This window comes from Cryptosporidium sp. chipmunk genotype I (genome assembly GCF_004936735.1).
Source record: "Cryptosporidium sp. chipmunk genotype I strain 37763 chromosome Unknown contig_26, whole genome shotgun sequence".
Taxonomy (NCBI): domain Eukaryota; phylum Apicomplexa; class Conoidasida; order Eucoccidiorida; family Cryptosporidiidae; genus Cryptosporidium; species Cryptosporidium sp. chipmunk genotype I.
The window spans coordinates 440675-468670 of NW_027125588.1; the positions used below are offsets into that span (position 1 = coordinate 440675).

A 27996-nucleotide genomic window follows, 5' to 3' on the forward strand; every position below is an offset into this window, starting at 1 on the left:
TTTTAAATGAGTCAGATTAAACCGGTAATTAAATTAAAAGGAATAGAACAAATATGGAAGAATTCAACAGATATCCTCTCATTGGAAGAGATTTCTATCATACAAAAGTCACTCAAACATATGTCTAATGAAGTTAAAGAGCTGAAAGAATGCAAACAAAGCTTATCTTACTCTGAAGTTGTTGATATTTATAAAAGATTTGGAGATCTCATAAACTGTTTTGTTACTCATTTTGACTTTAATAGAGTAAAGATATTTTCTCAAAGGAGGAGCATTGCAAAGTACTCCTATCATATCCTGATATGTATAATCAACATTATTGAGGATAGGTCATTTCAACTTGATAAAGAAAGTTTGGTAAAAAGTTGTCAGATATGTTTGAACTATTACTTTCCATCAAAAGCAATCAAGCAAATGGAATCCAACTCAAATAGACCAGAATTTGATCTAAATAGGAATTCCCAGATGATTGATTTGAATAGAAAACAGGATTTCTATAATACTCCCCCAAGAAGCTCCGTTTCTATAGATATTTCAAACTTCCTTCCCAATCCAAGTCCGTTAAATTTATCTTTAAAGTCACCAGGATCTTCAAGTGTTCCAGTTCATCAACAACCTGTTACAAGATACAGCTCTTCAGAAAACTGTCTCTATGACTATTCAAATTTATATATTCAACATAATCAAGAAGAGCCTTTTAGCTGTGAATCAGAGTTCTTCCCAAACGAGTTCCAGCTCCCAATGCCAATAGAGGAAGCCAAAAGAAGGCTCAGGGAAAAGCTTTTGAGGAAGGAAATGTCTGAAATGAAAAAACACAAAATTAAGGATTCTGACTACCAATCTGACTATAGCAGTTTAAGTTCTCCTTTAAAGAGCAAATCCCTCTTACATTCTTGGGGAAGTGAACAAAGCGATAAATCTGATTTGCATATTGAGGATCTTGCTGCTACATCTAGTGACAATACATATAAAAGCAATAAAGTTTTTAGTATCAAACAGAATCCCCAAGTCCAATCTGACTTTTGGGAATCTACAAAAGTTGCTTCTCAATTGGCTGAAACGTTACCCGAGCCCTACAGAACTCGCAGAATCAGAAGGGAAATCTATCAACAAAGCACAGAAAGATCCGTAGAACTTTTAAAGAGCTTAGGGATTTGTAAAAATTTTAGGCCATCAGTTCTTACAAAAACAATGATACATACTATAGAACGTATAATAGATTACTGATAATTAGATTATTGAATACTATATTCTATTTGCTAATATCTATATTCTTACTATAAAGCTAAATACTTACTTTCTATATTTTGCTTTGAAATAATATCAGGAGGAAGTCTTTTAATTACTTTCAATATGTAATTTGTAATTCCCAGATAAGTGAACCAGTGTTTGAATTTTTTAATCTGTTCAAATTTAAACCTTAATTCATCCTTGCTCAATGAATTCAGAATATCGAATATATCTTCAATTTGAGAAACATGAATTATTATTCCAAGTCTTTCCATTAAGTTTCCATATGGGATCCAATTTATGTCATCCCAAATATATATTGGGATAGTCCCTAGTTGTACTGACTCATAGAGTCTAAAAGAGGTTCTTCCAAACCCCCTAGGACATAAGTGGAAAGTTGAACGTTGAATTATTTGTTTGAATTGATCTCCTTGGTAGTGAATAAATTGTTTTGTATTATTTCCAAACATTTCAAAAGAGTTCATTTTGTCCAAAATTTCATCAGTTATATTATAATATGCAAAAGTCTCAAATAATTTCTTCCTAACTGGAAAATGTCTCTTAACTATAGTTGAAGACAGCCAAATATCTTTCTCTGCATTCAGTCCTTCATATTGAAGTTCACCTTTAATTAGAGGGATAGGAACTTGCTTAAACCCAGTTGTTGCCCCTCCTGCATTAAACACTATTAAGTTTGACATGGACATAAATTTCAATTTTGACTTCTTAAATCCCTCTGCATCCTATATTGAGTTAGTGTTATAAAAATGATTAAACATTTGGCAATAGTGCCAAATATCTTAAAACTTACCTGAAGTACAGTAAAATACAAAGTTTCATTATTTAGTGAATTTAATACATTCTGAGACTTGTTGTACCACTCTTTCTTTACATTAAACTCTACCCTATTTCTTTGGATTGAAGTCCAGAATATTGGGATATACACTGGAGGAATTGGGCCGGATTCATTACATGCTTTGACTTGTTTAATTGAATATTGTGCAATCCAATTGCAAAATACTCCATCTTCTATCCAGGGTCCCATATAACCTGAATAGTTTGTACTTAGTCTAGGCCTCAAGTTTTTGGTTAGGCTGAAAATTCGGATTTGCTCATTACTTAAACAGATTTCTGTGGCGTCGTCTTTGTTTTGTTTTGTTATATTTTGCAATTTTATTTGATTTAAATTCCCATCGAAGCTCAAATTGCATTCCAAATAATCAATCTGAGGATGACTTTCTAGGAAAAAACTTCTCGAGTTATTTCTGTATGGGAATTCTTGGATGTACAGGTAAATTATTACTCCCCCTGAAATTATTAGCATGCATGCAAATTCTAACAAAATTAGAAAATTACACGGCAGTTTCATTTTTTTAAAAATGAAATGGTTCTGAATTTACTCAAGCCAAAATAATATCACCTATTGCCACCTTTATGATCTTTTTAGTATGATTTCATTCCTTTCTAAATCAATTTTTAACTCATTCACCTTTTCCTTGAAGCTAGAAATATCATTTACTCTTTCTTCAATTACTATTATTTTTCAAAAATATTATTTCAATTTTCAAAAAATATTTTTAATTTAACGATTAAAAATATTTTTTTTAAATATTTTTTAAAATTTAATTTAATTTTTGTATTACGTGTCATATTGTGATACCTTTTAGTAACGCGTACATGTAATCTTTAAATATTATTATTTCGAATTAATGTGGACGCCCCCAAATCATGAGAAAAAAAAAATAAATAATTAAAAAAAATTTAAAAAAAAATATTTAAAAGGAAATAAAATTCAATATTTTTGAAATTTCTATAAATTGATAGTGTTTGTGAGAAAAGACTGTTGAAGTGCCAAATCAAGAAATGAGACCTTTAGAAACTGTGACAGAAAGATCAAGTGAGGCTGTGGGTAGGTTGAATTCTGTGAGTGCGTATGTGGGGTTAATAAAATAATCAACAAAAGCCTTAGAAAATTCATCTAAAGCAATGGAAGTAAATTTGGAGGAGACTTCCGAGTCAATCATCCCGAATTATGTTGTTTTCTTAAGAGAGTTGTTTGTAGGGATGATTGGAGTGCATGCAGTATATATTTTTGTGAATTTCATATTCAGGAACTACCCTGGGTCATTACTATCTTTGTTACTGTAAGTTTTTTGATCATATAAAACGTTTAATACTAATTTATTATACTTTTTAAGTACAATTTCTGCAATTTACACCCATTTTGACAGAAGAGTCGCAACTTATTCATTAAATACGGGTGTAGAACTGCTATTGGGGATTACTATAGGATTCTCAGGTAAGTTATTTGGTTATTTTTAGCTAAAACTAGGTGACTTATACTAAAATAATTAATTTGAACTTAAAGTTTACTCGCCAGTTCAAGGTTTCGAAAAGTATTTTAACGATCCAAATTTAAAGGTAAGTTAAGAGTTCGGTGGATTTTTTTTTTTTTAAAAGAATGTACAATCAAATTACTAATTTGATTTATATTTACAGAGAATAACTCTTCCACAGCTTGTATACTGTGCTTTATTTGCATTTATTTCAGTTATTTTGGCACGTTTTGAACGCAAGTTCTGTCAGAATAAAATAATGAATTCAAAAAGAACATGAAAATATTTCAAACATCTTTTTTAATTTCTATATTTATTATTAATAATAAAAAATGGGGAGAAATCAATTTAATAAATATTTAGTACGTGGAAGCTTACATATATTACATGACTTGCATGTAAAAATTGCATGTAAACACCGGTATATGAATTTATTTACTAAATATTGACTAGTTATTAAGGGTGATTAATTAATTCTATAATTTCCTGAATAAGAATATATGTTTTTTTTTTGGAATAAAAATAGCTATTAGATTATAGTTGAATTTAAGTGTAATTAAAAAAAGTAATAGAGGATGAGTTCACATAATGATTTTACAAGTGGTAAAGCAATAAAATTCCAATTACTTGCCTTTGGATTGTCAATATTAATATTCGTGGGAGGAACTTTTTATATATTAATAAATACAAGCGGATACGCTGAGAATGGAAGTAAGGGAGTGTTTTATGAGTTAGAAGAGGACGATAAAATAAATAGAAGAGGCTTGGGTGACATAGATATGCTAAATGACTCAATACTCAGAATTTCACTTAAGTTTTCCGAAAGCAAAGATATGTTTGATACAATTGGTGCTTCAATTAATAAGATTGCAAAATATGTGGAAGCAAATGAGAAGAATATGACAGCAAAAGAATTCATTATTAAAGAGGAATCAAAGAATGGATTTGTTTTGAATTCTGTTTTGTTTCCGTGCAAGTATAGTTTTGAAGGCCCAGTATATATATTACTTACTACGACCCCAAAAAGAATTGATAATTTGGGTAAGTATTTGGATTTACTGCACAAACAGACTTATGGGATTAAAGAAGTGATTTTATCTGTTCCATACATTTTTGAAAGAACAGGAGAGGAGTATCCTCCAATTCCGAATTATTTGCAAGATAAGGCCAGATTTCCATTATTGAGGATTTTAAGGGGAAAAGACTATGGCCCAGCAACAAAATTTTTGTTACCAATAGAAATTGGGAATATTCCAGAAGATGCAGGGCTGGTAATATTAGATGATGATACAAGATACTCAAGGCATCTAGTTTGTGACTATATTTATGTCCATGAGAAATTTCCAGAAGCAGCTTTGGGAAGAAGAGGGCAAGCTTTTCATGATAAATGCGATCCAACATATAGAACAGATAGACTTCACAGAGTAAGCCACGATCAAAAGAGTGCAAATTTTGTCATAAGAAGTGTGGATCTTCTGAGTGGAGTCGGGACATATTTTCTTCAAAAGAAGTTCATTAGTAAAGATATTTTAACGCTAAAGAATAATTGTCCTACAGAAACTATCAATCACATGTTCTTCACGGATGATATTTTGATTTCAGGTTATCTCGCATACAAGAACATTTCAAGGATTGCATTTTCACAAGAGCTTTCAAGAGAAGAGTTAAATAGACCATATATGTTAGGATCTGGCCCTGGGGCTCTTTGGGATATTAATAAGGAAACCTTTCATAATGACAATAGTACAGCAGCATTTGGTTTATATTGGGGATGTAGAAGTATAGATACAATTGTAAGTAAGCATGGAGAGATACTTTGTAGGTGGAAAAACGAAGTTTGATGTATTCCAAATCAAATAAACATCAATTTAAGTCTGAAGAATTGTGTAATGCCTTTATTATTTTCTTAAATAGTTTTGAGGAAATACCTTAAAAACTCAAAAAGTAATTTCTTTATTTATTTATGAACTGGAGATTTGTATTTTTATAAAAATTGAAAGTCACTCTTGGCCATCTTAAACCCCAATTTCGGTTTCATTTTCAGATAAATTGGAATCTTCAACCATTTCTTCATCATTATCTTCCTCATCTAAATCGATAAAATCTTCCTCTTCATCATCATCTTCCAAGTAAATAACTTTTGATCCTGAAGCTCTAGAAGACCTTTTTCTTTTTGGCCTATTTTGTTTGGATTTTGAAGATTCGTCAGTGCTGTTTTCGATTGAGATATTTATTGAGTTATTTTCGGAATCTTTGGTTGACTGTTTTTGAGAGATTTTGTTCTTGGAGGTTTTCTTCTCAGATTGGCCTGAAATAATATCCAAGAAATTCAAGAAATCACTATCAAATAACTCCTTATTCAACATTATTGAAAGCCTACTACTACCAGAAGAGTTGCTTCCATCGATATTGCAAAGAGACTTAGCCTGGTCTAGAATTCTTTGAATTTCGGGAGCAGAAAGAAAGCTGATCACAGTTTTTCCTCCTCCTGGAGCATTTTGGGTTGTGAGGAAGTCCAAAAATAATTTAATGATTCCCTTAGTTTTGATACTTTTTTCAATAAGTTCATCCCTGGAAATGATATCTCTAAATACTGGGAGAGAAATCTCTCCAAAGAGAGAAAATCGCAAGCATTCAAGAATTGACCTTGATAGGTCTAAGGAATTGGATTTAATTAATTCTTCTACTTTTCTCCACCCGAATTTGGAAGAAAATGTTGGTAATAGTTTCTTGCTAAGCCTTTGAGCTTTTGAATGATTTTCTTGGATATAGGAAATAATCATACAAATTAAAATACAAGTAAATACACCCAGGTACCCTTGGTCCTCCTTAAATAATGCAGATTCAATGAACTTATTCGCAAAAGCAAGCTTTTCTTTGCTAGTTACAGATCCTAGATTTGGTTGGATACTTTCAAGATAATAGTTATTAATCATAACATCCTCAATATCTGTCAAATAATTTATAAGAATTGGAGTAAAGACTTCTACAGTGGTTTTATACTGGGAGGATATTGATATTGTCGCGAGGATACAACCAGGAGAAAATGGATGAACAAGGAAGTCGTTTATTTTGTTCTTGTATACTAACAATGTCTCAGGAGTTGTGACAAAGGATTCATCTTTTAAATTATCCAATGGCTCAAAGATCCTGCAGCTTGGATAAAGTAAATAATATGGCTTATCATTATCAGAAAAGTTTAAAATACTATTAAATCCTTCAATCAAAGAAGATGAAAGATCTGGAAGTTTAAAATCATTCAAATGCTTACCACGGTTTGAACAAGTCCAGTAAATTGATTCCTTTGTAATTAACGCCAATTCAGAATCTGAAAGAGCCCATTTCACCTCACAGTCTGCATCGGGATCTTGTAAGTTGTTTTCAACAGTTCCCTGAAGTCCCGTCATTACAAGAAAAGAACACAAAGAAAGGAGGCTAATTAAATTGAGGCATTGACCATCTACTAATTTATGCTTGATATTACTTCTTATAGACTCAAGTAAAATACTGCTCAGCTTGTGTCTCACTGCCTTATATATTTCAATTGTGGATTCTTTAAGATTACTTAAAGTAAGATAATTATTTTCACTCTCCTGGCCATCTTCATCGTCCATTTCGTTATTTTCAATGGAGTTAACATCCACTCCTTGTAGAAGATCTTGGACAAGGTGAACATATCCTGTGGTGATCATATCGAGCGTAAGAGTATAAAGTTGAGTACATTGGTGTGAGAGAATTTCGTCTAGATTCAGTTGAATAATCCTTTCAGTTCTTTCGAGAACCTCAAACAGAATTTCAAAAGATACGGGGACTCCTGATCCCCGTTCAGGTGACATTTCTGAAGATTTATATGGTGATAAGTTATCTCTGAATTGGTTTGACAAATATATATTACTAGTAGTAAGGTATTTCACGACTCCGAAGGCTTTTCTAAAGTTACACATCGTATTTAATGCAGAGTTTTGTGCGTTACTAGTTTTTGTTGACGATTTCTTTGATTTCTTGGGGTTGGATATATTTTTAGCTACATCGGAGTACAAAAGCCCATCAGTATTTGCCAGAAACTCTCTTCCAGAAGCAAATAAAGTGTCCAGAAGCTTTTTATTAAGGGATTCAATATCCGATTGAATATCTATTAAAGAGCTTTCATTAAATTGAAGATTCTTACAATCTAAGCTGGAAATCGGAGAAAAAGTCATACAAATTCCATCAATTACTCTTGAGTCAGTGTGGCTATGGAGAAGAGCAATAAGCTTTTTAATAGGAAAATGCTTCATTCCAGACGGAATGAAATTTGAATTCTCCTTATCTTGTGCTATTTTGCAATACAAACTTATGCATGTCGAAAATGTTGAAAGCAATATGGTAAGATAATCAGTATTCTTTTCGTGCAGGAGAATCAGAGGTTCCATATATTCAAGAATCACAGAAATGACTAAAAATGCTCTGAATCTAGTTATTATCGACTCAGCTTTAGAATACAATAAGCTTGAAGCATTTTCTGGCTCCATGAGTAATGAATCTTCAATTCGAGAAACATTGGCATGTAAAACTAGTAGTAGAGCTTTCCTCATTTCTTCACCTAAAGGTTCAAGTTGGGAACTTGATGAACATTCTGTTGCTAGAAGCATCTCTACAAGGAATTTAGAATCTCTAACACAAGGGGCTTTGGACCAAAAAGCATTAACACATCTATGTGTAAGGACAACCAAATCTCTTCCAAATTCATGAATAAATTCCAGCAATGTTTGGAGATCTGATCTGATTCTGCTTCTTTCAAGGGTTTTAAGTCCATCCAGGTTGATCAAACTTCTAATTTTTTTATTGTCTATTTGGTGGTATGCGAGTTCAATGAGTTCCCGTGCTTCAATGTTTTCGTGGGAAATTCCACCTTCAAAAAGTGCAGAATCGACAAACTCAGCAAGAAGGGAACTAATTGCTGGTGATGATGGTCCAAGCCAAAGTAAATCCACAATTTCGTCAACAAATTCCTCTTGAAGAAGATCGTTTTTAAGAAGGCCTATTAAGACTCTAATTGCTAGTTCTCCACATGAGGATACTTCAGAGTCTGAAGGAAGCTTAGAGGCAAGAGCTGCAAAGTTTTTGAGACTTCTTAGAAAAGACTCATTTATCAAAATTACCTTACAGTTCTTAAGAATTTCCTTAGTTTCAACGCAAATCAAAATGGAACGCAAAATTTGGATACGATTTGAGTTCAGTTCTTCTGGAAGGAGGCTTATGAGCATTGAAGGAATTTCGGCTTCGCAAACTAGACTGGTCATATGAGGTTGTAGAATGCTTTCCGAAAGAGTACAAAGACAGTTATTGCGTATATCTGGGCTCACATCCTGAACTCTTGAACTCCAAGAGTCGGAGACAATGTCTTTAATAATAGATTCCAGCTTTTCACATAGTTTGCTAGTTTTAGAGAGTTCTTCTTCCAGACTTTCCCTAGCTCCAGTACCTTGTGACTCATTTTCAAGTTGGATCTTGAATCTAGAAAGCTTCTCTAACAGCTCAAGCTTGGTTAATATTAAGCTTCTTAAGATCCCATTCAGAGCAACACATCCTGAGTGTCTAAGAGGTCTGATTGATGCATTTGCTATGCATTTAATCCATCTACATGTAATTGCAATCGAATCAAGGTGGATATCTTTCACTATACTTTTGCATAGTACTTCACCAATTCCAAGAAAGAAATCAGTAAATATTTCACAAAAGTAAAGGTCAGAAGGTTTCTTAGGCTTGATTGGGTAGTATTGGAGTATAGAAGTGTTATTATCTTGAAGGTCAAGAATTAAATTTTCAAGGCATTTTTCAGCAGAATCTGATTCTGTCCAATTTGATACTAACTGCAAAAACACACTTGGGATTCCCCCACCTTCCAGAATAAGTCTTATAATTTCCTTAAGACTTGAGATAAATGATGAATGATTTGGACGTTCTAAGAGTCCCTTTCTTATTTGGTTAAATACCAAGTTAGTGATTGATTTCGACTCTTTTGGATTCTCAACGGCGGATCTGATTGTTTTAAAGAGCCTGCATCTGGTTTGAAGCTGTGTTTTGGAGAAGTTCCGCTTTGATATTTGATTATTTGAGATTGGCCAATTTTCTTTGAGATTTGGATCTGCTTCTGGACTTGGAGTACCACGCAGCTTCTCTGGGATTGCAAACCCCTCAGAGTCTCTAGTTAAAGCCTTAGTTCTCTTTGGCATTCCTGATCTTTGAGGAGGAGCTTCCTATTATCTGAGTTTCCAAGGCTTTTAAAAATTTACTTTTTCTTCTTATCTAAAAAAAAAAGCCGGTTCGTGAGTTGCAAGGGGGGCCCTACCTCACCAAGTATGCGTGGGGGGCTTGGAGGCATGTAAGTAAATTAACTTGGGATGACCAAAGCCAGAGGACCTGGACAAATTAAAAAAGGTGGTTAATAATTAAATCAGTCATGATAACAGAGAACTTTGTTGTTGATAGCCTTTGTGAGTCTTCAACAGCAGATAACTTTTCTGAGCTGTCTGAGCAAGTTTTAGAAGCGTGGGTTATGGTTAGTGTATCAGCCAGAAGCTTTGTAAGTGACATTAATAAAATTTTGGATGAAAATCTGTACAATTCGAAAGCTTATGAGCAGGTTGAAGATGATCAGAAAGATATTTTGAGTGGTTTCGAACCAAGCCCAAAATTCACAAGAAGCAAATTACAGCTTGAAAGATTAATTTCAACACTAGAAACTCCAGAAATAACCGATGCTTTGGACTGTATATATAGAAATGGACTTTCAATACAGCTCTTAGAAAGCTTTTTAGGTCATTCTTTGGATTATGTAATCTCAAAAGAGATCACATTTTTTTGGACTACTCTGCTTCTACTTGGGCAGGTAGATGCAACAGACTCAAGAATTACAAGTAATGATACAAATTCTGTGGATGGAAGTTTGAGTGGGAATAAAGATTATCTTAAAGAAAGCAAGGCTCTTATTCCTATGGATAGAGATATTCTGTCTTTCCACAGTTGTTTGGTTTTTGGATTAGTCAGATTGCTTTGGAATATTGTTTTCATTCTATACGGAGCCGTTGCTTTGGCTAATATTCCACATCTGGAGAGGAATATATTTTTATATGATTGTCTCTCGCCGAAGGATCAAGTATTTCCTAATAATCTTAGTGAATGCCCACTTCGTAGAGTAATTCATGGTTTTATGACGAAGATTCGCCTTTTATTTAAAGAAAGCATTCCTCCAGGTTTTGATGTAGCATTGGAAAGATATATATTAGGGATAATCACTTTTCTATCTGAAAAGATACTTAAGAGTGATGAATTCTCTATTAAGAACGAAATAAGCCCCATAATAATGAGAGAATATTTGTTAAGAGTTTTGATTAATAATTCTTGTGGAGACACAAAAAAAAGGATGGAGATTTGTAAGTCCAGACTGGAAGGCCTTCAGCACCTCTATGAACACAAGGCATCGAGGGTATTGAGTTTGAATGGTTCATTTCCGTCCAATTTAGATTTCGAGACTTTGGAGCTATTATTAAGTTTAATTGGTTGTTCAAACTCTGTTGAGAAGTGCCTGGGTCAGTTGAATTCAAGCTTGATTGGCAATAGGAATATTGGAGAGGAGAGTGGAGGAAAAAACAATGCTGAAGATCGAGATTATTGGGACAGCAAAAAGATTCAGGATATTCTTAGGGTAATTTCCAGAGGCCCAATTCTGGAGGATTTGAATAGAAATGTGGAAGAGTATTCACTTGAAGCTCTTTCAATGGCTCACACAAGTCTGTTAGACGAGTTGATTTGGCTAGTTTTTTGCTCAGAGGAACAAGGTAGAGACTATGTGTCTAGTGAAAGTAGTCAAATAACTTTGATGACCAGAATTGGGGACCTTCCGGTTTTGATGAGATTGGTGGGATTTGAACATATGTGGAAGCAAAGAGTGGTTTCCTTGCTAAAGATACAATCTGCCAATGCCGTAATGTTTTTGGAAAAAAGAAATGCTGAGGAGAGTAATCTGAGAATATACTCCAAATATGTTCATGAGTTTATGGGATCAATCTTAATGGGTTTATTGGATGGAGGGTTTGGTTATATTAAGGCTCGAGATCTTGAGTCCGTGGATCAAGAGAATGTTTTGAGAGAGAATTCTAGAATGTTAGATTTTCAAGTAGATAATAATAATAATAATAGTGTGATTGGAAAAGAATTCGAGCCATTGAATAGTGATTTGACATTTCAAATGATATTTGAAGAGTTTTACATGGAATACAATTGGAGTCTCAAAAGAAGAGTCGTAGACCTAATTGCAGAATTTCCAATGAGTAAAAGCTCGATTCTGGACCTTTATATCACGATGAATTACTTTCCAAGCAGTAATATATTAAGAGAGGTTTGGTACTCTGAGATCTCAAGAGAGATCTTAAATTATGTGAACGGCAAGTTACTTCATTTACATGTGGAAACCTCAATGATCGTAGGGTTTTACGTCAAATCAATAATATTTCTGCTCATGTTGGATTTCCCAAATGACTGGATGGACAAAACTTTGACGAGGTTTGGGGATGCTTTGAGGCAAAGAGGAGATACAACACTTTGTATAGTTAGTTGGATGCCATTAATGCTTGAGAACTGCTCTCCAGCACTGAGTGATTCTGAGATTATAATGCCAATAAGCTGCTCAGATGAAGGAGTTTATCCTCAGTTTTCAATATCCAATCCAAATTATAGAAATGAATGCAGAGGGTTGTTTGAAAAGTCATTTGACCAGATTCAAGACTATTCACAAAGCTTTCATAGTCCCCAGATAAAGTTAGTACTGAGTTGGATTTCTCATATTTATGGAAGTAACTTAACTCTCTTATACGATTACATCTTCAATCTGGCTTCAAGGGTGATTGGGAGCGGACAAGATGTGGGATTTGAATCCAGCTCTTTAGATGGGACAGAAAAAGGTAGTCTGGTTGATGAAAATACTTGGGAGATTGATGAGAAGCGTTTTCAGAAGGATGAGTCGGTCTTTGAAATGATAAAGTTGACTATGGGTGGAAGGAGCGGAAATAATCTGCTCAAAGGAGGTTCTGCAGGTTCCAAGTTTGGGAGTAAAGATGAGCAGCAATTGCTAACGAACTGCAGTATAATCCTGCAGGATATAAGTAGTTCAATTTTGGATAATAAAGAATACAGCAATTTTAAAGAAGGGTCTAGGATTGCTGAAAACTCCAAGCCAACCGTAACAGGATTTACCATTTCAAGAAATTATTGGTCAGAGAGCGTGATTAATATGGAGATAAGGGATGATAAATTTCCTTTAGCTCCAGTATTGAAGGATGAGATTGAAGAATACAAACGATTCTTTGAGAGAGAACACCCAGGAAGGACCTTCAACTGTTATAGTCGATACGGAGTTGGCTTGGTGGACTTGACGGCAATTGATGGCACAGTGAAGACTAGGATAACTTTGAATTTTCTTCAAATAAGCATTTACGACTATATATCAAGCAAACATTCAGAGAGGAGTTTGGATTACTCTGAAAGTGGAGCCTCAAAAGATGGAATCCTGGATTCTGACAAGCTTATAAGTTCAAATTCTATTTTGAATTGGTTCACAATCAGTCCAAAGGCTACAGATAGGTCTTCTGATCGTATTGACAAAGTACTAGCAGAGGAAGTTAGAGTCACATTTGCGGATCTTTTGAATCACTTTAGGCTGGACGAACAGACTGTTCGTTGGAGCATTGAAAACATGCTTTCAAGGGGGATTATTCAAATAGTCAATAAGGAGGAAGGGTTAGAGTACTTTGATATTCCACAGACGTTTAGTAATACCAAATTAACAAGAGAAGCAGGGGGGAGAGAGGAGCAAGAACAAGGGCGAGATATGTCTCTAGCCCAAACAAATGAAATTTTCAGTGGTACAAATACGACAGAAGAAGGTTTTTGCTCCAGTATTAACGATATGACGGTCATGCTAGACTTTAGTAATATGCTTAATAATAGGAATAGCAATGCCTCATTGGGTGGATTCAATTGTCAAAGAAGTGGTTATCTAAAGAAAAGCTTCACGCTTTCAAACTTAATGGAAACTCCGAAGAGAGACTCTTACAAAAACCCAGAAGAAGCATCCAGCGAAAGAGCAAGGAAGGGGGGGGAAGAAGGAACGGCTTTCGATAGTCGATACTTGGCAACAAAACGTAATGAAACTGAGGACCAGGACATATTAGGGGGAGAATGCGATGAAGGCGAGGAGGACGAGGATTTAAATTTGAATTTCCCAACCGGAATAATCACTACAACCATCTCCTTCAAAGGAAAGGATTTAATACAGGACACGAGGCGCCAAGGCTCTACTGCAAGTCGTGATGGACTTTCCTGCTCCTCAAAAAAGGGAGAAAGTAAGCCTGGAAAGTCCGCTAGTGGAGGAAATCTCCCTCCAATGATCGGTTTCTCAGAGACATATTTGGAGAAATACTGCTACTTTACAACACCTTCCGTCCTGGATCAGGAAGATCATGGATTTGATTCTTCTTCCCCTGGAAATGGCAGGTTCAGCAAGGAAAGAGAACATGCCAACTATGATATTATTAAAGAATGTGAACTACTCATCAGAGCGACACTCCAACTTAACGGTGCGATGGCTCCGGCTGTTCTCTTTGGGAGAGTTAGGGCAGCGATTGCAAGCCAGGGTGAGGATAAGTCTTCACAAAAAGACTCCAGCGATCATCAGGGCACGGTAGTATCTACAAACCCTGACACACAATATACTCTGACATGGCCTCAGCATGTACAAGCTATAAACAACATGGTTGACCGGGGAGAAGTCTATAACAAAGGTGGAAGATTATTCCTAGAAAAGTAATCACACATTAAATCCCTAATGGAAATAATTTTCACGTGAATGCCCGCCTAAAGTTAGAGCGGGCATTATGTGGGGGAGATGCGCGCTGTGAGTATGGGGTATCTATAAGTAATAAAGGGGGTAACTAATAAGTAATATAAATGTATATATATATGAATAAATCAAAGTTGGTACATAGAGCAAGAGTGAGCTTGAGGCGCGGGACTCAGAGGATACAAATAATGTATGCGAGTAGAGCAAAGAATTGGGGAACAAAGACAAGTATGTATGTGTATTTACATATATAAGTAATATACGTGCAAAGCAATTTGTGGAAAATAATTAAATAGGTGTTAGGAGTTACGCGTGAAATTCGGTTTGAAATTTTGAGGTGAGGTACATTGAAAAACAAGAGTGGTGTGAGAAGTGTGGAACTTGAGATTTATACGTAAGGGTCAATAAGTGGGAATAAGTTAAATAATACAGGTATCAGCAAAGTATTAATAACCCAAAGCATTAAACAAGTGTGCCAAAATACAAATGATTATATAGAGGTAACCGGACTCCTCACAAAAATACATATAGTTTTTTTTATTTCTTAGTATCGAAGGAAAACAATTTGTGTATGAAAATTACGAATAGAAATAAATGAGCAATCAATAAACAAAGGATCAGGCAATAGGAGTATCTCAGACTCAGGAGTTGAATACACAACAAGTTTACTTTGAAAGATCAATGTAATATTATAGGAATTACAAGAGTTAAAAATATTCGGAGAAAACTTTGAAATACAAACGTGTGGTAAATAAAGAATTGCTCTGAAAGGTAGTAAAATCTAATAAGGTAAGGAGGTCTTCGTCACTGCTGAACAGACGCTGGGGATTGTGCCCTGGAGCTGTTTATCACAGTGAACGTTCTGGACCTAGAGGTAAATACGCGTTAGAAACAAGAAAGTCTTAGTGTGAAATGATTATTAGGCTGCTCGAATACCAATGAGTTTCGAAGAAAGAATTTCAAGTGAAAATGGAGGAATCGAAATCTTGGGAAACGCAAATCTTGTGTGTGGAAGAACAGATTCTGACCATGGCTTGGTCTCTGTGTCAGATTTGAGTCCCAACCTTTCTGGAATTAGGGTTCAGTTCGGAAATCCTTCCCAGAATTGTGGAATTTCAGGCCAGGAAGTCTTGGGTGGCTTCCAATTATTTAACCAAGAGGCAAAGAGCTCTGACTTAGGAAGAACTTTAGACGAATCTCTTCTGGTCTCAATTTCGGAGCTCAGATACATCGTCCTTATATGCATCCGATGGAGGCTTCAAAATAGTGCGGAGCTGTCTTCAAGCACAGTTGGTACGGCTTTGGGTATGAGTAGTGCAGGTTCAAGCATTCCATCGGACTCCTCTTCAGCCTCTGGGGGGGAGTCCATGACTCCTTCCAAGGAGTTCCTGGTGTCTAGTCTCTTCCTCTACAGATCCTGCATTAGCGATTCCCACAGAGTGGAACTGGAACTCCATGCTGTCAGAGAGATCTTGAGGCTGATAGATCCATCAGTTGAGGCTTTAGACCGCCGTCCCACTGACAGGCTTGCCAGCAACACCAAAAGCATTAACAAGGAATTTGCTGGTGGGTTTGATTCCCCGGAAGCCAATGAAATGAGAAATGCTGAAGGCGTGTTGAGCTCTCAATTTCTCCTCGGAAAGCTTCCGTTTCCTAACTATGGTACCTTCCTCGGAAAGGAAACTGCTGAATACACAATAGGTGACATCATCAACACTACCGAACATCCAAGCGGACTTAACCTGGCCAATGTTGCCAGTACTCCCTCTATACTGGGGGCTCTTCTCAAGTACTTTGACGTTTCCTGGCCCAGCCACATTTTTGAGAGCCTTCTTCAGAGTGAGGTAGTTGGAGGGGAACCTCAACAGCAAGAAGACCATTTCGGTTCAACTGGGAAGGATTCTGGCGATGTTTCTCTCTCTCTGGGCTCTTTCACGCATATTTTGGGTCTCTGTAAGCCCTGTGTTTTCGTCAATAAGACCAACAAGAAGTGCAGGAATGGCGTACATTGTTGTTTCTGTCATTTCCAGCATAAAGAAAGGAAGAGAGGCAAGAGGTACAAGTCTTCTGCAAGTGTCTCCTCTACAGCCAATTCCTCTAACAGCGCTGGAGCGGGAGTGTCTTCGGCTGGCTTCTCCGGACTCTCAAGCCACTCTGTAGCAAACGGTTCTGGGGTAATTGCAAGTGGCTATGAGAATCCCGGAGGCATTGGGAGCGTTTCGGGGTTCGGGGTCGCACAAAATGGTCCCGGTATACTAAATGTTGAGGGATTCTCCAAGTCTGATCTTGCAGCTTTAGCTGAAGATTGTTTACGGGCCTCCACAGTCCCCTCAAGCTCTTTAAAAGGCTCCCACAATATCTTTGGGTCTGGCCGTTCCGAGCATCCTCAAGGAGTAGGAGGAATTGGTTCTATTCAGCCTACAGGAATGGCAGCGACTTCGGGAACACAGAATCTCCCGGATCTGCTCTTCTCTCATTATGGGCTCCAACATATCCCGAGGCACACCTCGAGAGCTATTCAGGGTGTCAACATCCCTCTAACGTCCTTCCAGTCATCGGCTAAGACCAGCTCCATGCTTGGCAAGTCGTCTTACCCTACAGGAACTGAGCAGCAGCAGCCGGTTAGGTATCTCGTGCCTCCTCCTCCTCCACCTCCTTCCAAGACTGCAGGTGCTATTCAGATATTCCAGAATGAAAAAGATGTTGGCTTCCGGGCCAGCTCAAACCCTGTTGCAACGTCGAATTCGGCAGGGTTTTACCAGCTCGGAGCGGCTTACCTGGAGAAGGGTAATTCTGACAAGCACTCAGTACCGACTCCTGGACTGACGTTGGATTCATGTCCATTTCAAAGTTCCCAAGGGGCTTCTCCGTCCTTCCATGACCCCTTTTTTGGGGACTTTAACGGCTACAACAAGCTGATCAACGAGGCTTCGGAGATGAATAATTGGATTTCTGCCAACAATTCGGAGAACCTATCTAACGCTATGAATCTATCCTCGAAGGGATATGCCTGTTTTCAGTGGCTCGACCAACCAGAAATTGGTGAATCCATTGCTGACGCCTGGGGAGTGGCACCCTTTGAGGCTTTTGCGAAGGGAAATGGCACCACTGCCAATTCTCAAAATTTGAATCAATGTCTTTATGATTCTCATTCATATTCTAAATCTGCCCAAGATTGGGCGTTGACACCATTTATTATCAAGAGTTCTTCCATAAACGCCTCTAGTAGTGCTTCAGAGTCGCCTTTTACTACTAATCATGGCAATCTAGTGAACCAAAATTCTTCCTCGTCCACACAGATATCCACCAGTCAGACCGCCTCTCAGAAGCTGAGGGAGTCCATTATCGGCTCTCCGTCACACCTAGAGACTAGTCTCCGCTTCCAGGACCAAGCTCAATCCCGAGTCCAAATTCAGACTCGGGCTCTTCCAGGACTTGCCGAGGGAGTCCCGGTTAGTCACAATAACGACTACTTTTTGAATTCACCGGGTGTGTTTACTTCTAGTGCTCCAGCCTCTTCAGTCCCATCGTCTCTCTCGGACAATAACGTCACTAATAGCTCTTTCATAATGCCAAGTGGAGGCGTCGTCCCTCCATTTCTAAGAGGTGGCCAAGGAATAGGAATCTCCTCGGAGTACTCTGAATGCTCTCCTCTGTCATTCCTGACGGGAGGAGGGGGAGGTAGTGGGGCTGGAACAGCGAATTTTGGAATGGATTTTTGTTTTCTGAATTCGTGGAAGTAGGAGAGGGATGCACCGACAATGTGATGTGACGATAGGTTTGTAACACAAATGTCATGAATACCAAACCCCGGAATGTGCATCTTGTCTGCCTGGTTCTCTAAAATAAGAGGATGGGATTTCTAAAAGAGATAAGAAAGATCAAAGATGTAATATAGTAAGAAGGGCGAGAAGTGGAGACTCTGTGGGAGCAGCGCAGAATATAGAGCAGGGCGTGTGAGGGGAGGCTTTGGGTAACGTACAGAATTTCGTCTGGGATTTCGGTTAGAATATTGACTATAATGGGGCAAATTATGTTTCTCTAAATAGATTAATGAAGATGTTAGTATACTGATATTCTAGTCGTAAAGTAATAAATGTTAATGATCTGAGTTCTACTCTCTCTTTCTACGCTTTTCTTCCTCTTCTTGATGTTTTCTGATTAAAATAACCACAATCCTGCTGAAGAGGTTGACAACATCGAGGTAAAGCTGAATAGAATGAAGAAGGAAATCTCTTTCATCATATGCAACAGCTTCAAGAGTCTTTTGGGTATCGTAGTAAATATAAAAGGAGTAGACCATAACAAAGGCATATGATAAGAGTGAATCAACAAACTTGGATCTTGTGAAGATGTTGAAAAATGACACAAGTCCAAGGTATGCGATAGTTGTGAAAATGAAAGAAGTGGTATATAGAGAAAGTCTTTTTTTAGTGAATAAAACTCCAAAAGATAGTGATATGAAGATAATACATGTGGTTACAAGGGCTGTGGGGATTATAACAGGATTAACGAAGTTACCAAATAAAATCAAAGGTCCAAGTCCATTTCCAATTACAAAGCAGAGTAACAAATAAGCTGCCAAACGAGTAATAGAGAGAGAGCTCTTATTGGATGATGATCCAGTCAAGTAGAATGTGACAGCAATGCCAATCAAAAGACCAAGAAGTGAGTTAAGTCTTATCATTCCATTAATAAATGTAGTCACACCAAATACCGTCACAAATGAACCAGCAATAATGGAAGAATACATTTTCAATAGATGGGTTTGCTGAATTGAAGTCAGATCAGATGAATTAAAAAAGTTTCCACTGAATTGGGACTTTCTTGAATTAGTCGCAAAAAATGATTCCATTTTGCCCGAAGCTAATTGAATTTTAGTCAATTCGAGTTGTGCGACTTAGTTTTCAAAATCTAATAAAGAGATTGTTAGTTCTAATAAGGATTTCGAACAGTATGCCCTTGCTCCTTTGGTGAGCTTGCTTCCTTTTCTTAATACAAAAAACAATTAAATAAAAATCCAACTTTCCTTGTCGGATCTTTCTTTCCTTGTATTATATATTCGATCTTGGCGTCCTTTAGTTTTTGTTTAATACCGGTATGTGAACGTCTTGTCTATTGCCTTTTAAAAATATTAATGGCAGGAAGGAAATAAAGCTTTGAATTAGGCGGGAATCTGAGTAGGTGGTGAGAAAATTAAAGAAAGTCTGGCATGAATTACGTGTTAGAGCGGTAAATTCATGCAAATTAGAGTATGATGGTGTGGGGTTATAGATGGCAAATGTAGCGGTAGAGTGTATGCATGAGTGGAGAATGTGTATGGATGGAAGAGGTAAAAAAGGGGAGAGGAAAGAAACTAAGAAAAGAGAGAGGGGGGTGGAGATAGAATAATTGTTGTTAAGGGTTAAAAGCCAATATTGCAGTTTTGTTCTGAAGTTGAAGTATTGTTCCAAAATTACTTGGTGACTTTGAATGACTGAACAAGCTGTAAAAGTTCTTTAGCCCTAGGATCGGTGTTAAAGTGGTCACGAATTGGCTGTAGCATAAGGTTCAAAGCATCAGAAAGACCTTTTTTCAGATCGCCAGGATGGAGATCTCCGGTAAGGTAAGCTTTGTGGAAATCTTCCTTATTAGTAAAAGTAATATCACCTCCATACTCTTGCTTTCTGGAAACGTGGAAATGACCGAATTTAGGGAACACTAGGGCATTAATATATTCAATGCACGGGTTACCTTCAATAACTCCTGGGGGACAGAAGGCCTTTTTAATTTTTTTAACAACAGCTTCAGGAGTATCTTCTACAAAGATTGCAGAAGAAGTATCAGATTTTGACATCTTTTCTTGTCCCTCAAGTAACCCAGGAAGCATCTTATGGGAAAGAATCACAGGCTTTTGTTTGATTCCAGCTACATCACAGTATTCTCTAGCAAGCATATTTACTTTTCTCTGGTCCATACCTAATTGACAAATATCTGCTTTCAGTTGGAATATATCTGCGCACTGCATACATGGATAAAAGACTGAAGCACATGGTTGCTCATCACTTTCTTGTCTCCCCATAATTTGGCAACATCTTTTAATTCTAGTAATATTAAACTTTCTAGAAATATCAAATACTCTTAACCAATATTCATTGGAATCTTCACCGTTAATGAAATCCGATGCCCAAACAAATCTTACATTAGTCATATCCATTCCTGCAGCTTTCCATATGTGAACAAAATATTCACCAACGATCTTGATCTTTTCAAGATCACCACCCATCTTATTGTTCAGTAGAGCAAACCAATCTGCTACGTAAAATACGAAAATGCATCCACATTCAGTTAATTTATTAACATTAATAGTCTTTAATATACACTGAGCAATGTGCATTCTTCCTGAAGGCTCAAATCCATCATAACAAATTGGATGTTCCTTTCTCCTTAATAATTCCAATAGTTCTGCCTCCTGAATACACTCTTCCCCAACTGATAAACATAGCTTGTGTCTTTCCTCTAAAGTTAATTTTGACCTTCTCAAAGGCTCTTCACTTCCTCTCAAAATGTACTTGGGGATCGTTTCCGTACAGCTCTCAGATAACATATTTTCAACAATTTTTTGAGCAAAATTTTTTTTTTTTGAAGAATCTTTTTCTTTAAACCCCTTTTTCAGTCTTTAATGATCTTTTCTAATCTGTTTAAACTCTGAAAAAACTTTGAGCGCCAAAAAGACACACTATTTGTCATGAGTATCTTTAGTCACATACTCAAAGCTTCCAAAGCCGAATTTTGGTGCACTTTCTTTAACAAATTGTCCAAAATGTGACTTAAGTACCATCTTTAAGTCGTGAGTAGTGTTTTCAGAAAAGAAAAAAAGAGAAAAATGGCATACTCCGCTGGCATGTAAAATTTAAGTTTTAAACAATAGCAATAATTAAAGCAGTTAATGCTTAAACACAGAAACAAACATATTATTCCAAATATAGGTAATTATTTGAATTGCAAAGCTCTGATTAAAACATTTATTTAAAAAAGAAAATAAAATTTAAAAAAGTCAGTACTCGTTATTCATTTAATAACTTTCATTTAAAATTATATACTGACGGGAGACGAAATGGGCGGGAAATTCTTCGGGTTAAAAATATCAGTGAATCAAGATAAAAGAATCAGTTTCAAGGAGGAAGGTGGAACAAGTCTTCTCAATGAATTAGTCTAAGTATAATGGAATTGGTATAAAGTCAAATTCTTATGCAGACAATGCAAAAGCCATTGTCTATACATAAACATAAAATGTTGTCAAAGATATTATTAGCATCAATTTTGGGACTATTAAATATTATTGTGTGGAGCAAGGGAGAAGATCAGGAACAATTTTGTTTGGAAATTTACAACAATAAGAATGATGAAAAACACCTTCCATACTATTTTTTGAACGAGTTTCCTATTTGTAAAGAACATGAAAAACGAACTTGCTGTAAAAAGAGCCATTCTGAAGCAATTTCAAGACTTTTTTCAGCGCTCGTGGCACGGTCATCTCTTTCTACCAGATGCTCAAACTTCTATCAAAAGTCATTTTGTTCATACTGTGATGCCGATATTGGAGTTGGAAAAAAAGTTATACAGAAATCCCCAATTCTTTGTCAATCTTACTGTAATCTATGGTATGATGCTTGCTATGAGGACTATTTTGATAATATACAAAACTCCTATATACGTAATAGTGAGGATATATCTTTCATTAGGCTCAACCTTATTCCCTGTACGGATTCATCAGTCATTTGCTCTCCTTTACATGCAATTACAACTGACCCCACAGAGTTCTGTTCATTAAACGGATTCTCCACACATCAGGACTTTAATTCATCATCAAGCCCTACTAGTCTCACAGAGTACAATACAGAATGTTTTAATGGTGTCTCGGCTGCTTCAGTTCTTAAACCTGGAATTAGACAAAAGACCCAAAGTTACGGATATAAAAGACCAAAGTATAGTAAAAAGGCAAAGCTTAACCAGAAATTTTACCAAATTATTCGGGATCATATTAACGTGCTTTTGGAAAACATTAAAGTTCCTCTACCTGTTATACTCTTTATTTCAATCATTTCAATTTGGGTTATTAACCAAATCGTCAACCTTTTTGTCTAGCATTATACCTAAACCCACATACTTAGAAAATTTTTATTATATATCTTTGTTTTTTGATTTCCTGATTTGACTACTCTTATTTTCTATGTTCCCACTTTACTTCTTAATAATTCGGTTTTGACCGATTTGTATGCCACGTAATTCGGCGGTAAAAGCATGCACTCATGCACTGGCAAGTTTTGCAAACGGTAATAATTACCTGTAAATGGAGATGGTATAAATTCAAGACGAATAAATTATTGAGATATTTTGGTGTAGTATATTTGAGGGGGAAATTAAAGTTTTTTTATTTTGCAGGCTAATATTTCGAGTTACAGTTTACCAAACGGTTTGAAAGAAGGCTTTTTTATTCCCAAAGCGGTAATTTTACAATTATCCGTGAGGATGCTCAGAAATGTATGTATGGTGTGTGGGGAGGGGATGACAAGAAGTTTAATAAAATGTATGCAAAAGATAATCATATTTTCAGAAAAAATAATAGATAAAAAGTATCAATATATTGACAAGTAGCGGCATATTATTGTCACTTTTGGAAGCAAACAAACTTCTCTATTTTCCATACCTTAATTTTAAATACAGGCCCAAGCAATTATTGAGATTACCTATGATAAAAGCGTTGATAATTAACAAAATATAACGAGAATGAAAGATATAAAAAAGGTTTCTGAAACTATTAAATTGTTGGTTACATATAGAGAAAAAAGTATGAGAATATTTGGGGACGGTCTGGATTTAAGAGCTCCAATTCAGCCACTATTTCCACCCAAAGCTGAAAGCATTTCCGATGCAGAGAATTCCACATCCAGGCTAAGTTCAGAGTCAAAGACCATAACAACTGGCACTGCAGATTTGTTGAATAAGCTTGCGGCAATGCACTACGAGTGGGCATTGGATAACTATGCAAAAGTTAGAACTAGAGACCATCAAGAACAGCAAAGCAAATTTACATCCATCAAAAAGGAGGAAATAGCAGCTCCGAGTCCATATTTGAGCTACTTATCTAGCCAATACGATGGAATTGATAGCCCAATTGTGGGGGAGATACTCGAAAACAAGCACGGGTATATTGTAATGGAATGTATTCTTCTACTACTTAACCAAAATAACTCTATTGAATATGGAACAGAGCACTTTAAGAAGTATGCCGGTTTAATGCTTCTTTTAAGTGATATACTTAGAAACATGAAAAGACAAAAGTCTTTGCATTGCGACACAATGGATTTCCATGTACTTGTGGACATTTTATTCAGGGAAATGGTTATAATGAGAGACTCTGGATTTGCACTTTTTGAATATGTTTCATGCCTAAATATAGTCATCAAATGTATTGCCTCAACAAAGGAAAGGTACAGATGGGGTGAAGCGACTTCCCTTCTTTCAGTCACAGAATCCCTTATTGAAGGCTTTGGGGTTTCATCTCAATGAGTACTTGGAGTTGGTCAGAGAAAATCCCAATACATGTTTTTACGCCATAATAAAACCATAAACTTTTTCTTTACAACCACAGATGTTCCCGCCAAACACTCACAGATTATTTAAAGTTTTGTAAATGTTAAATAATTTGATTTTGAGGATCAGCAAGCCAATTTCCTCAGGAATTTCCTCAACCCTACCATGCTTTGGTAAGAGAGCGCTTTTATCATCATGTAAACGTTTTTTTCACTCAGATCCACAACTATGGTCCAAAGAAGATCATCCAAAGATGTAAGTTAATCTAATCTAGGCTTAAAAAATTATAACTGAAGCTCAACTTTTAAATAAACTACTAATTTGGTTCTCAGAAAGCTCTCGTTTATATTGAGAAGTGGGGAAAAAAAGGTTTTCAATGTAAGTTCAAGCACATAAGCTTTTCTTTATAATCACTGAAACCAACTTCACCACGATTCAGGCTCCAAAGAATGTTTCTCTCTTAGAAGCTGCCCAGCACGAGGAACTAGACATTGAAGGAGCATGTGAGGCATCTTTAGCCTGCAGCACATGTCATGTAATTTTGGATAAAGTAAGTTTATTAAATAGGTTAACTAGGAGACGAGAAAAAGAGAGCAAATCATCGGTCGGATTTCAAGGTGAGGTTCCAAATAAACGCCATAAGGTCCTTTTTAACGTAAGGATCTGAGAATTCGTAAAGAGTTCATAGACAAAGAGGAGTAGCTGTAAAGAGAAGAATCTATTCTTCCTTAAGCACACACAGATCAAAGCTTCTTCGCAATCTGCACTTGTGCATTGTGTTCTCGTACCCTAGAAAGGCTCAAGCTCATCTTTGTTCATCACTCATTCCTCTGTTCACAGGAAGTTTATAATGAGCTAGAACCACCATCAGAAAGAGAAGAGGATATGCTAGATATGGCACCACAGGTCTGCGAAACCTCAAGATTAGCATGCCAAATAAACGTTGATGAAAGACTAACGAAAGGAAATATTCGTCTTCCTAACATGACACGAAACTTTTATGTTGATGGGTTTAAACCATTACCACACTGAGGCGGCAACAATGGCGCGCCTTTCCACTTTTATATTGCCGGTATTTATTCCGTCTCTAATAAAGGTGGGAAAGTATAAGGTCGTGAAGAGGGAAAAATAAATAACAATGAATGTTTGATTACAGAAAATCCCGCGAAATAGACACGTATCAAAGTACATTCTAAGTCAGCTTTGACAGGCAAGGACATTATTAATAATGGTGTTTGTGGATTATACTGACTTGTAAATCCACTTATATAGGCCTATTATTTGGCGCCTAATTGTTAATTAGATTCATTAAAATTAACAGAATGATTACGTCTAAAATAAGTGGAGTGTTATGCGTAAAGTGTTTGAAGCATTATAAAGTAATTGAAATTAATGTAGGAATAAGTAACGATGCACCAAAGGCGACAGGAAAGTATGTCCAGTAGGAAACGAAGGTAATAAAATGAATAGCAAGTTAATAATAAAATAATGTCTAAAGAGGTATTAGAGAGAAAATGCTCAAGTCAAGAATAACTTTGTAAATTTACGGAAGAACTCAAAAGGCTGTTTTTAGTCAAAAAAAAAAAAAATAAAAAAAAGACCATTGGTTGCAATTATAGAGTCAAAGGGTTGCCCTATAGTTTTAGCCAAACAAACAGAATCAGATTTTTTGTGAAGAAGGCCTATTGAAAAGATGACAAGTAACAATAATGTGGTACCGGTTAGTGCCTCCCTTTATGTGGGTGATTTGGATGCAGATGTGACCGAGACAATGTTGTATGAAATATTTAATAGTGTTGCAGTTGTATCATCAGTACGTATTTGCAGAGACGCTCTTACAAGAAGAAGCTTGGGCTATGCTTATGTAAATTACAATAGCGTAGCAGATGCTGAGAGAGCTCTTGATACTCTTAATTTCACATGCATTCGTGGCCGTCCATGCAGAATTATGTGGTGTTTGCGCGACCCAGCATCCAGAAGAAACAATGATGGAAACGTATTTGTCAAGAATTTGGATAAGTCGATTGATAACAAGACTCTGTTTGATACTTTCAGTCTATTCGGAAACATTATGTCATGTAAGATCGCTACGGATGTTGAGGGCAAGTCTTTGGGATATGGTTTCATCCATTTTGAGCATGCGGACAGTGCAAAAGAGGCCATTTCTAGGTTAAATGGGGCCGTTTTGGGAGATCGTCCTATCTATGTCGGAAAATTCCAGAAGAAAGCTGAACGTTTCTCCGAAAAGGATAAGACGTTCACTAATGTTTACGTCAAGCACATCCCTAAGAGCTGGACTGAAGATCTTTTATACAAAATATTTGGAGTTTATGGCAAAATCAGCTCATTGGTCTTGCAGTCCGACTCTAAGGGTAGGCCCTTTGGTTTTGTGAACTTTGAGAACCCCGACTCCGCTAAGGCTGCGGTCGCTGCATTACACAATGCTTTAGTTACTTCAGTTGGAGTTGAATTGGACTCTACAGCAGAAACTTCAGCTGAAAACGAGGCTGGAGCTGATTCTGAAACTTCATCTAAACAGGAGTCTGGGGAGGCTTTTAACAAGAAGCAAAATGCATCTAATGAGGCGTCAAAGGATTCTTCAGGATCATCTAACGAGGAATGTACACAAAATGAGGATGGGCCAGCTGACAAAAATGTTTCAGCTGATGTACAACCAAATAGATTATATGTTTCTAGAGCACAAAAGAAGAATGAGCGTCAGGTGGTCTTGAAGTCTCAACACGAAGCTGTAAAAGAGAGCCACCAACGTTATCAGGGAGTGAATCTTTATGTGAAGAATTTGGCAGATTCAATCAATGAGGAGGATCTCCGCTCTATGTTTGAACCATTTGGAACAGTATCTTCTGTCAGTATTAAAACTGACGAATCGGGAGTTTCTAGAGGATTTGGGTTTGTTTCATTCCTCTCCCCTGATGAAGCTACGAAAGCCATTACTGAGATGCATCTTAAGCTTGTACGTGGAAAGCCACTATATGTAGGCCTCCATGAGCGCAAGGAACAGAGAGCATTACGTCTTCAACAGCGTATCAGAGGAGGAGCTGTACCTCCAGTTTTAAGGCCCGGAGCGATCCCCCCAGGTCCACCAGGAGTACATGGAGCTCCTATGCAGTTCGGTGTCCCACCCCAAATGTACTTTATTCCTGGAAATCCAAATGTGGCAGCGACAGCTATGCCGCATGGTAGAGCGATGGTTACAGGAGGCTTCCCAAATCAAAATGCAATGAACAATCCATGGAGACCAAATCCAGCAAGAATGACATATACTGCAGGAGGTATGCCTCCTCAAATGGCAGGTGGTCCTCAGATGACAGCCTATAATGGAAATGTTATTCAACAGAGTGGAGTTGCTCCAAACGGAGCTGCTGGTGCTACTGGGTCTGTCCAAAATGGAGTCACTGGTAACACCGTTTCAGGAGTTCAAAATGCTCAAAATAATAGGACTGGAGGAAACAACCAAAGAATGCATAACAGGCATGTTCAAGGTAATGGACAAGGAGGAAGGCCAGGTTCTCATGGTCAGGTTCAGCAGATGCAGAAGCAAGGATTCAAATTTCCGCAAAACGTTAAGGGATCTGAAATGCAGCGTGTTGATATGATACAAAATAGGCAAATGGACCCATCAAACGGCGCACTTGTCCAAAATCCCTTAATCCCACAACCCGATGTTCCTCTAACTGCTGCTACATTAGCTGCTGCCTCCCCTAGCATGCAAAAACAATTACTTGGAGAAAGACTTTTCCCAATTATTGCCCAGTTCCAACCAGAATTGGCAGGAAAGATTACCGGAATGATGCTTGAAATGGACAACAATGAGTTATTGGAGCTTTTGAGTTCAGACATTGAAATCAAAAACAAGGTAGATGAGGCCATGGTCGTACTTGAACGTGCTCAGCAACAAATTAGCACGTAAATCTAGAGATTCTGAGTCTTTTTTTGCTAATAGAAGTGTTATAA

General features: G+C 36.8%; 13 protein-coding genes across 13 annotated transcripts; 9 read left to right on the forward strand and 4 right to left on the reverse strand.

Annotated features, from left to right (window-relative positions):
- Window positions 1-6: 6 nt before the first annotated feature.
- Window positions 7-1227, forward strand: ELE39_002446 (uncharacterized protein; the record flags this gene model as incomplete). The annotated part of the gene is made up of 1 exon (XM_067345296.1): window positions 7-1227. One exon carries the CDS (start codon window positions 7-9, stop codon window positions 1225-1227), a length of 1221 nt encoding a protein of 406 aa, XP_067202064.1.
- A 50-nt stretch (window positions 1228-1277) lies between these two features.
- On the reverse strand, window positions 1278-2599 carry ELE39_002447 (exostosin family; the record flags this gene model as incomplete). The annotated part of the gene is made up of 2 exons (XM_067345297.1): window positions 1278-1973; window positions 2042-2599. The coding sequence occupies 2 exons, from the start codon at window positions 2597-2599 to the stop codon at window positions 1278-1280; spliced, it is 1254 nt and encodes a 417-aa protein (XP_067202065.1).
- A 494-nt stretch (window positions 2600-3093) lies between these two features.
- ELE39_002448 (uncharacterized protein) lies at window positions 3094-3846 on the forward strand (the record flags this gene model as incomplete). The annotated part of the gene is made up of 5 exons (XM_067345298.1): window positions 3094-3139; window positions 3200-3374; window positions 3429-3529; window positions 3599-3651; window positions 3730-3846. The coding sequence occupies 5 exons, from the start codon at window positions 3094-3096 to the stop codon at window positions 3844-3846; spliced, it is 492 nt and encodes a 163-aa protein (XP_067202066.1).
- Window positions 3847-4141: 295 nt separating this feature from the next.
- ELE39_002449 (uncharacterized protein) lies at window positions 4142-5407 on the forward strand (the record flags this gene model as incomplete). The annotated part of the gene is made up of 1 exon (XM_067345299.1): window positions 4142-5407. The coding sequence occupies one exon, from the start codon at window positions 4142-4144 to the stop codon at window positions 5405-5407; it is 1266 nt and encodes a 421-aa protein (XP_067202067.1).
- Window positions 5408-5581: 174 nt separating this feature from the next.
- On the reverse strand, window positions 5582-9781 carry ELE39_002450 (protein with stromal antigen (SA STAG) domain; the record flags this gene model as incomplete). Its single annotated transcript, XM_067345300.1, has 1 exon — window positions 5582-9781. The coding sequence occupies one exon, from the start codon at window positions 9779-9781 to the stop codon at window positions 5582-5584; it is 4200 nt and encodes a 1399-aa protein (XP_067202068.1).
- A 227-nt stretch (window positions 9782-10008) lies between these two features.
- ELE39_002451 (cullin domain containing) lies at window positions 10009-14412 on the forward strand (the record flags this gene model as incomplete). Its single annotated transcript, XM_067345301.1, has 1 exon — window positions 10009-14412. One exon carries the CDS (start codon window positions 10009-10011, stop codon window positions 14410-14412), a length of 4404 nt encoding a protein of 1467 aa, XP_067202069.1.
- Window positions 14413-15383: 971 nt separating this feature from the next.
- Window positions 15384-18188, forward strand: ELE39_002452 (uncharacterized protein; the record flags this gene model as incomplete). Its single annotated transcript, XM_067345302.1, has 1 exon — window positions 15384-18188. One exon carries the CDS (start codon window positions 15384-15386, stop codon window positions 18186-18188), a length of 2805 nt encoding a protein of 934 aa, XP_067202070.1.
- A 371-nt stretch (window positions 18189-18559) lies between these two features.
- Window positions 18560-19300, reverse strand: ELE39_002453 (Bax inhibitor-1 integral membrane protein with 6 or more transmembrane domains; the record flags this gene model as incomplete). The annotated part of the gene is made up of 1 exon (XM_067345303.1): window positions 18560-19300. The coding sequence occupies one exon, from the start codon at window positions 19298-19300 to the stop codon at window positions 18560-18562; it is 741 nt and encodes a 246-aa protein (XP_067202071.1).
- A 600-nt stretch (window positions 19301-19900) lies between these two features.
- ELE39_002454 (tyrosyl-tRNA synthetase (tyrosyl-tRNA ligase) class-I aaRS) lies at window positions 19901-21031 on the reverse strand (the record flags this gene model as incomplete). Its single annotated transcript, XM_067345304.1, has 1 exon — window positions 19901-21031. The coding sequence occupies one exon, from the start codon at window positions 21029-21031 to the stop codon at window positions 19901-19903; it is 1131 nt and encodes a 376-aa protein (XP_067202072.1).
- A 653-nt stretch (window positions 21032-21684) lies between these two features.
- Window positions 21685-22572, forward strand: ELE39_002456 (multi-pass transmembrane; the record flags this gene model as incomplete). The annotated part of the gene is made up of 1 exon (XM_067345306.1): window positions 21685-22572. One exon carries the CDS (start codon window positions 21685-21687, stop codon window positions 22570-22572), a length of 888 nt encoding a protein of 295 aa, XP_067202074.1.
- A 642-nt stretch (window positions 22573-23214) lies between these two features.
- Window positions 23215-23997, forward strand: ELE39_002457 (uncharacterized protein; the record flags this gene model as incomplete). The annotated part of the gene is made up of 1 exon (XM_067345307.1): window positions 23215-23997. The coding sequence occupies one exon, from the start codon at window positions 23215-23217 to the stop codon at window positions 23995-23997; it is 783 nt and encodes a 260-aa protein (XP_067202075.1).
- Window positions 23998-24121: 124 nt separating this feature from the next.
- Window positions 24122-25053, forward strand: ELE39_002458 (ferredoxin Fd1; the record flags this gene model as incomplete). Its single annotated transcript, XM_067345308.1, has 4 exons — window positions 24122-24276; window positions 24354-24399; window positions 24461-24571; window positions 24862-25053. The coding sequence occupies 4 exons, from the start codon at window positions 24122-24124 to the stop codon at window positions 25051-25053; spliced, it is 504 nt and encodes a 167-aa protein (XP_067202076.1).
- A 661-nt stretch (window positions 25054-25714) lies between these two features.
- Window positions 25715-27952, forward strand: ELE39_002459 (poly-binding fabm; the record flags this gene model as incomplete). The annotated part of the gene is made up of 1 exon (XM_067345309.1): window positions 25715-27952. One exon carries the CDS (start codon window positions 25715-25717, stop codon window positions 27950-27952), a length of 2238 nt encoding a protein of 745 aa, XP_067202077.1.
- Between the last annotated feature and the right edge of the window lie 44 nt (window positions 27953-27996).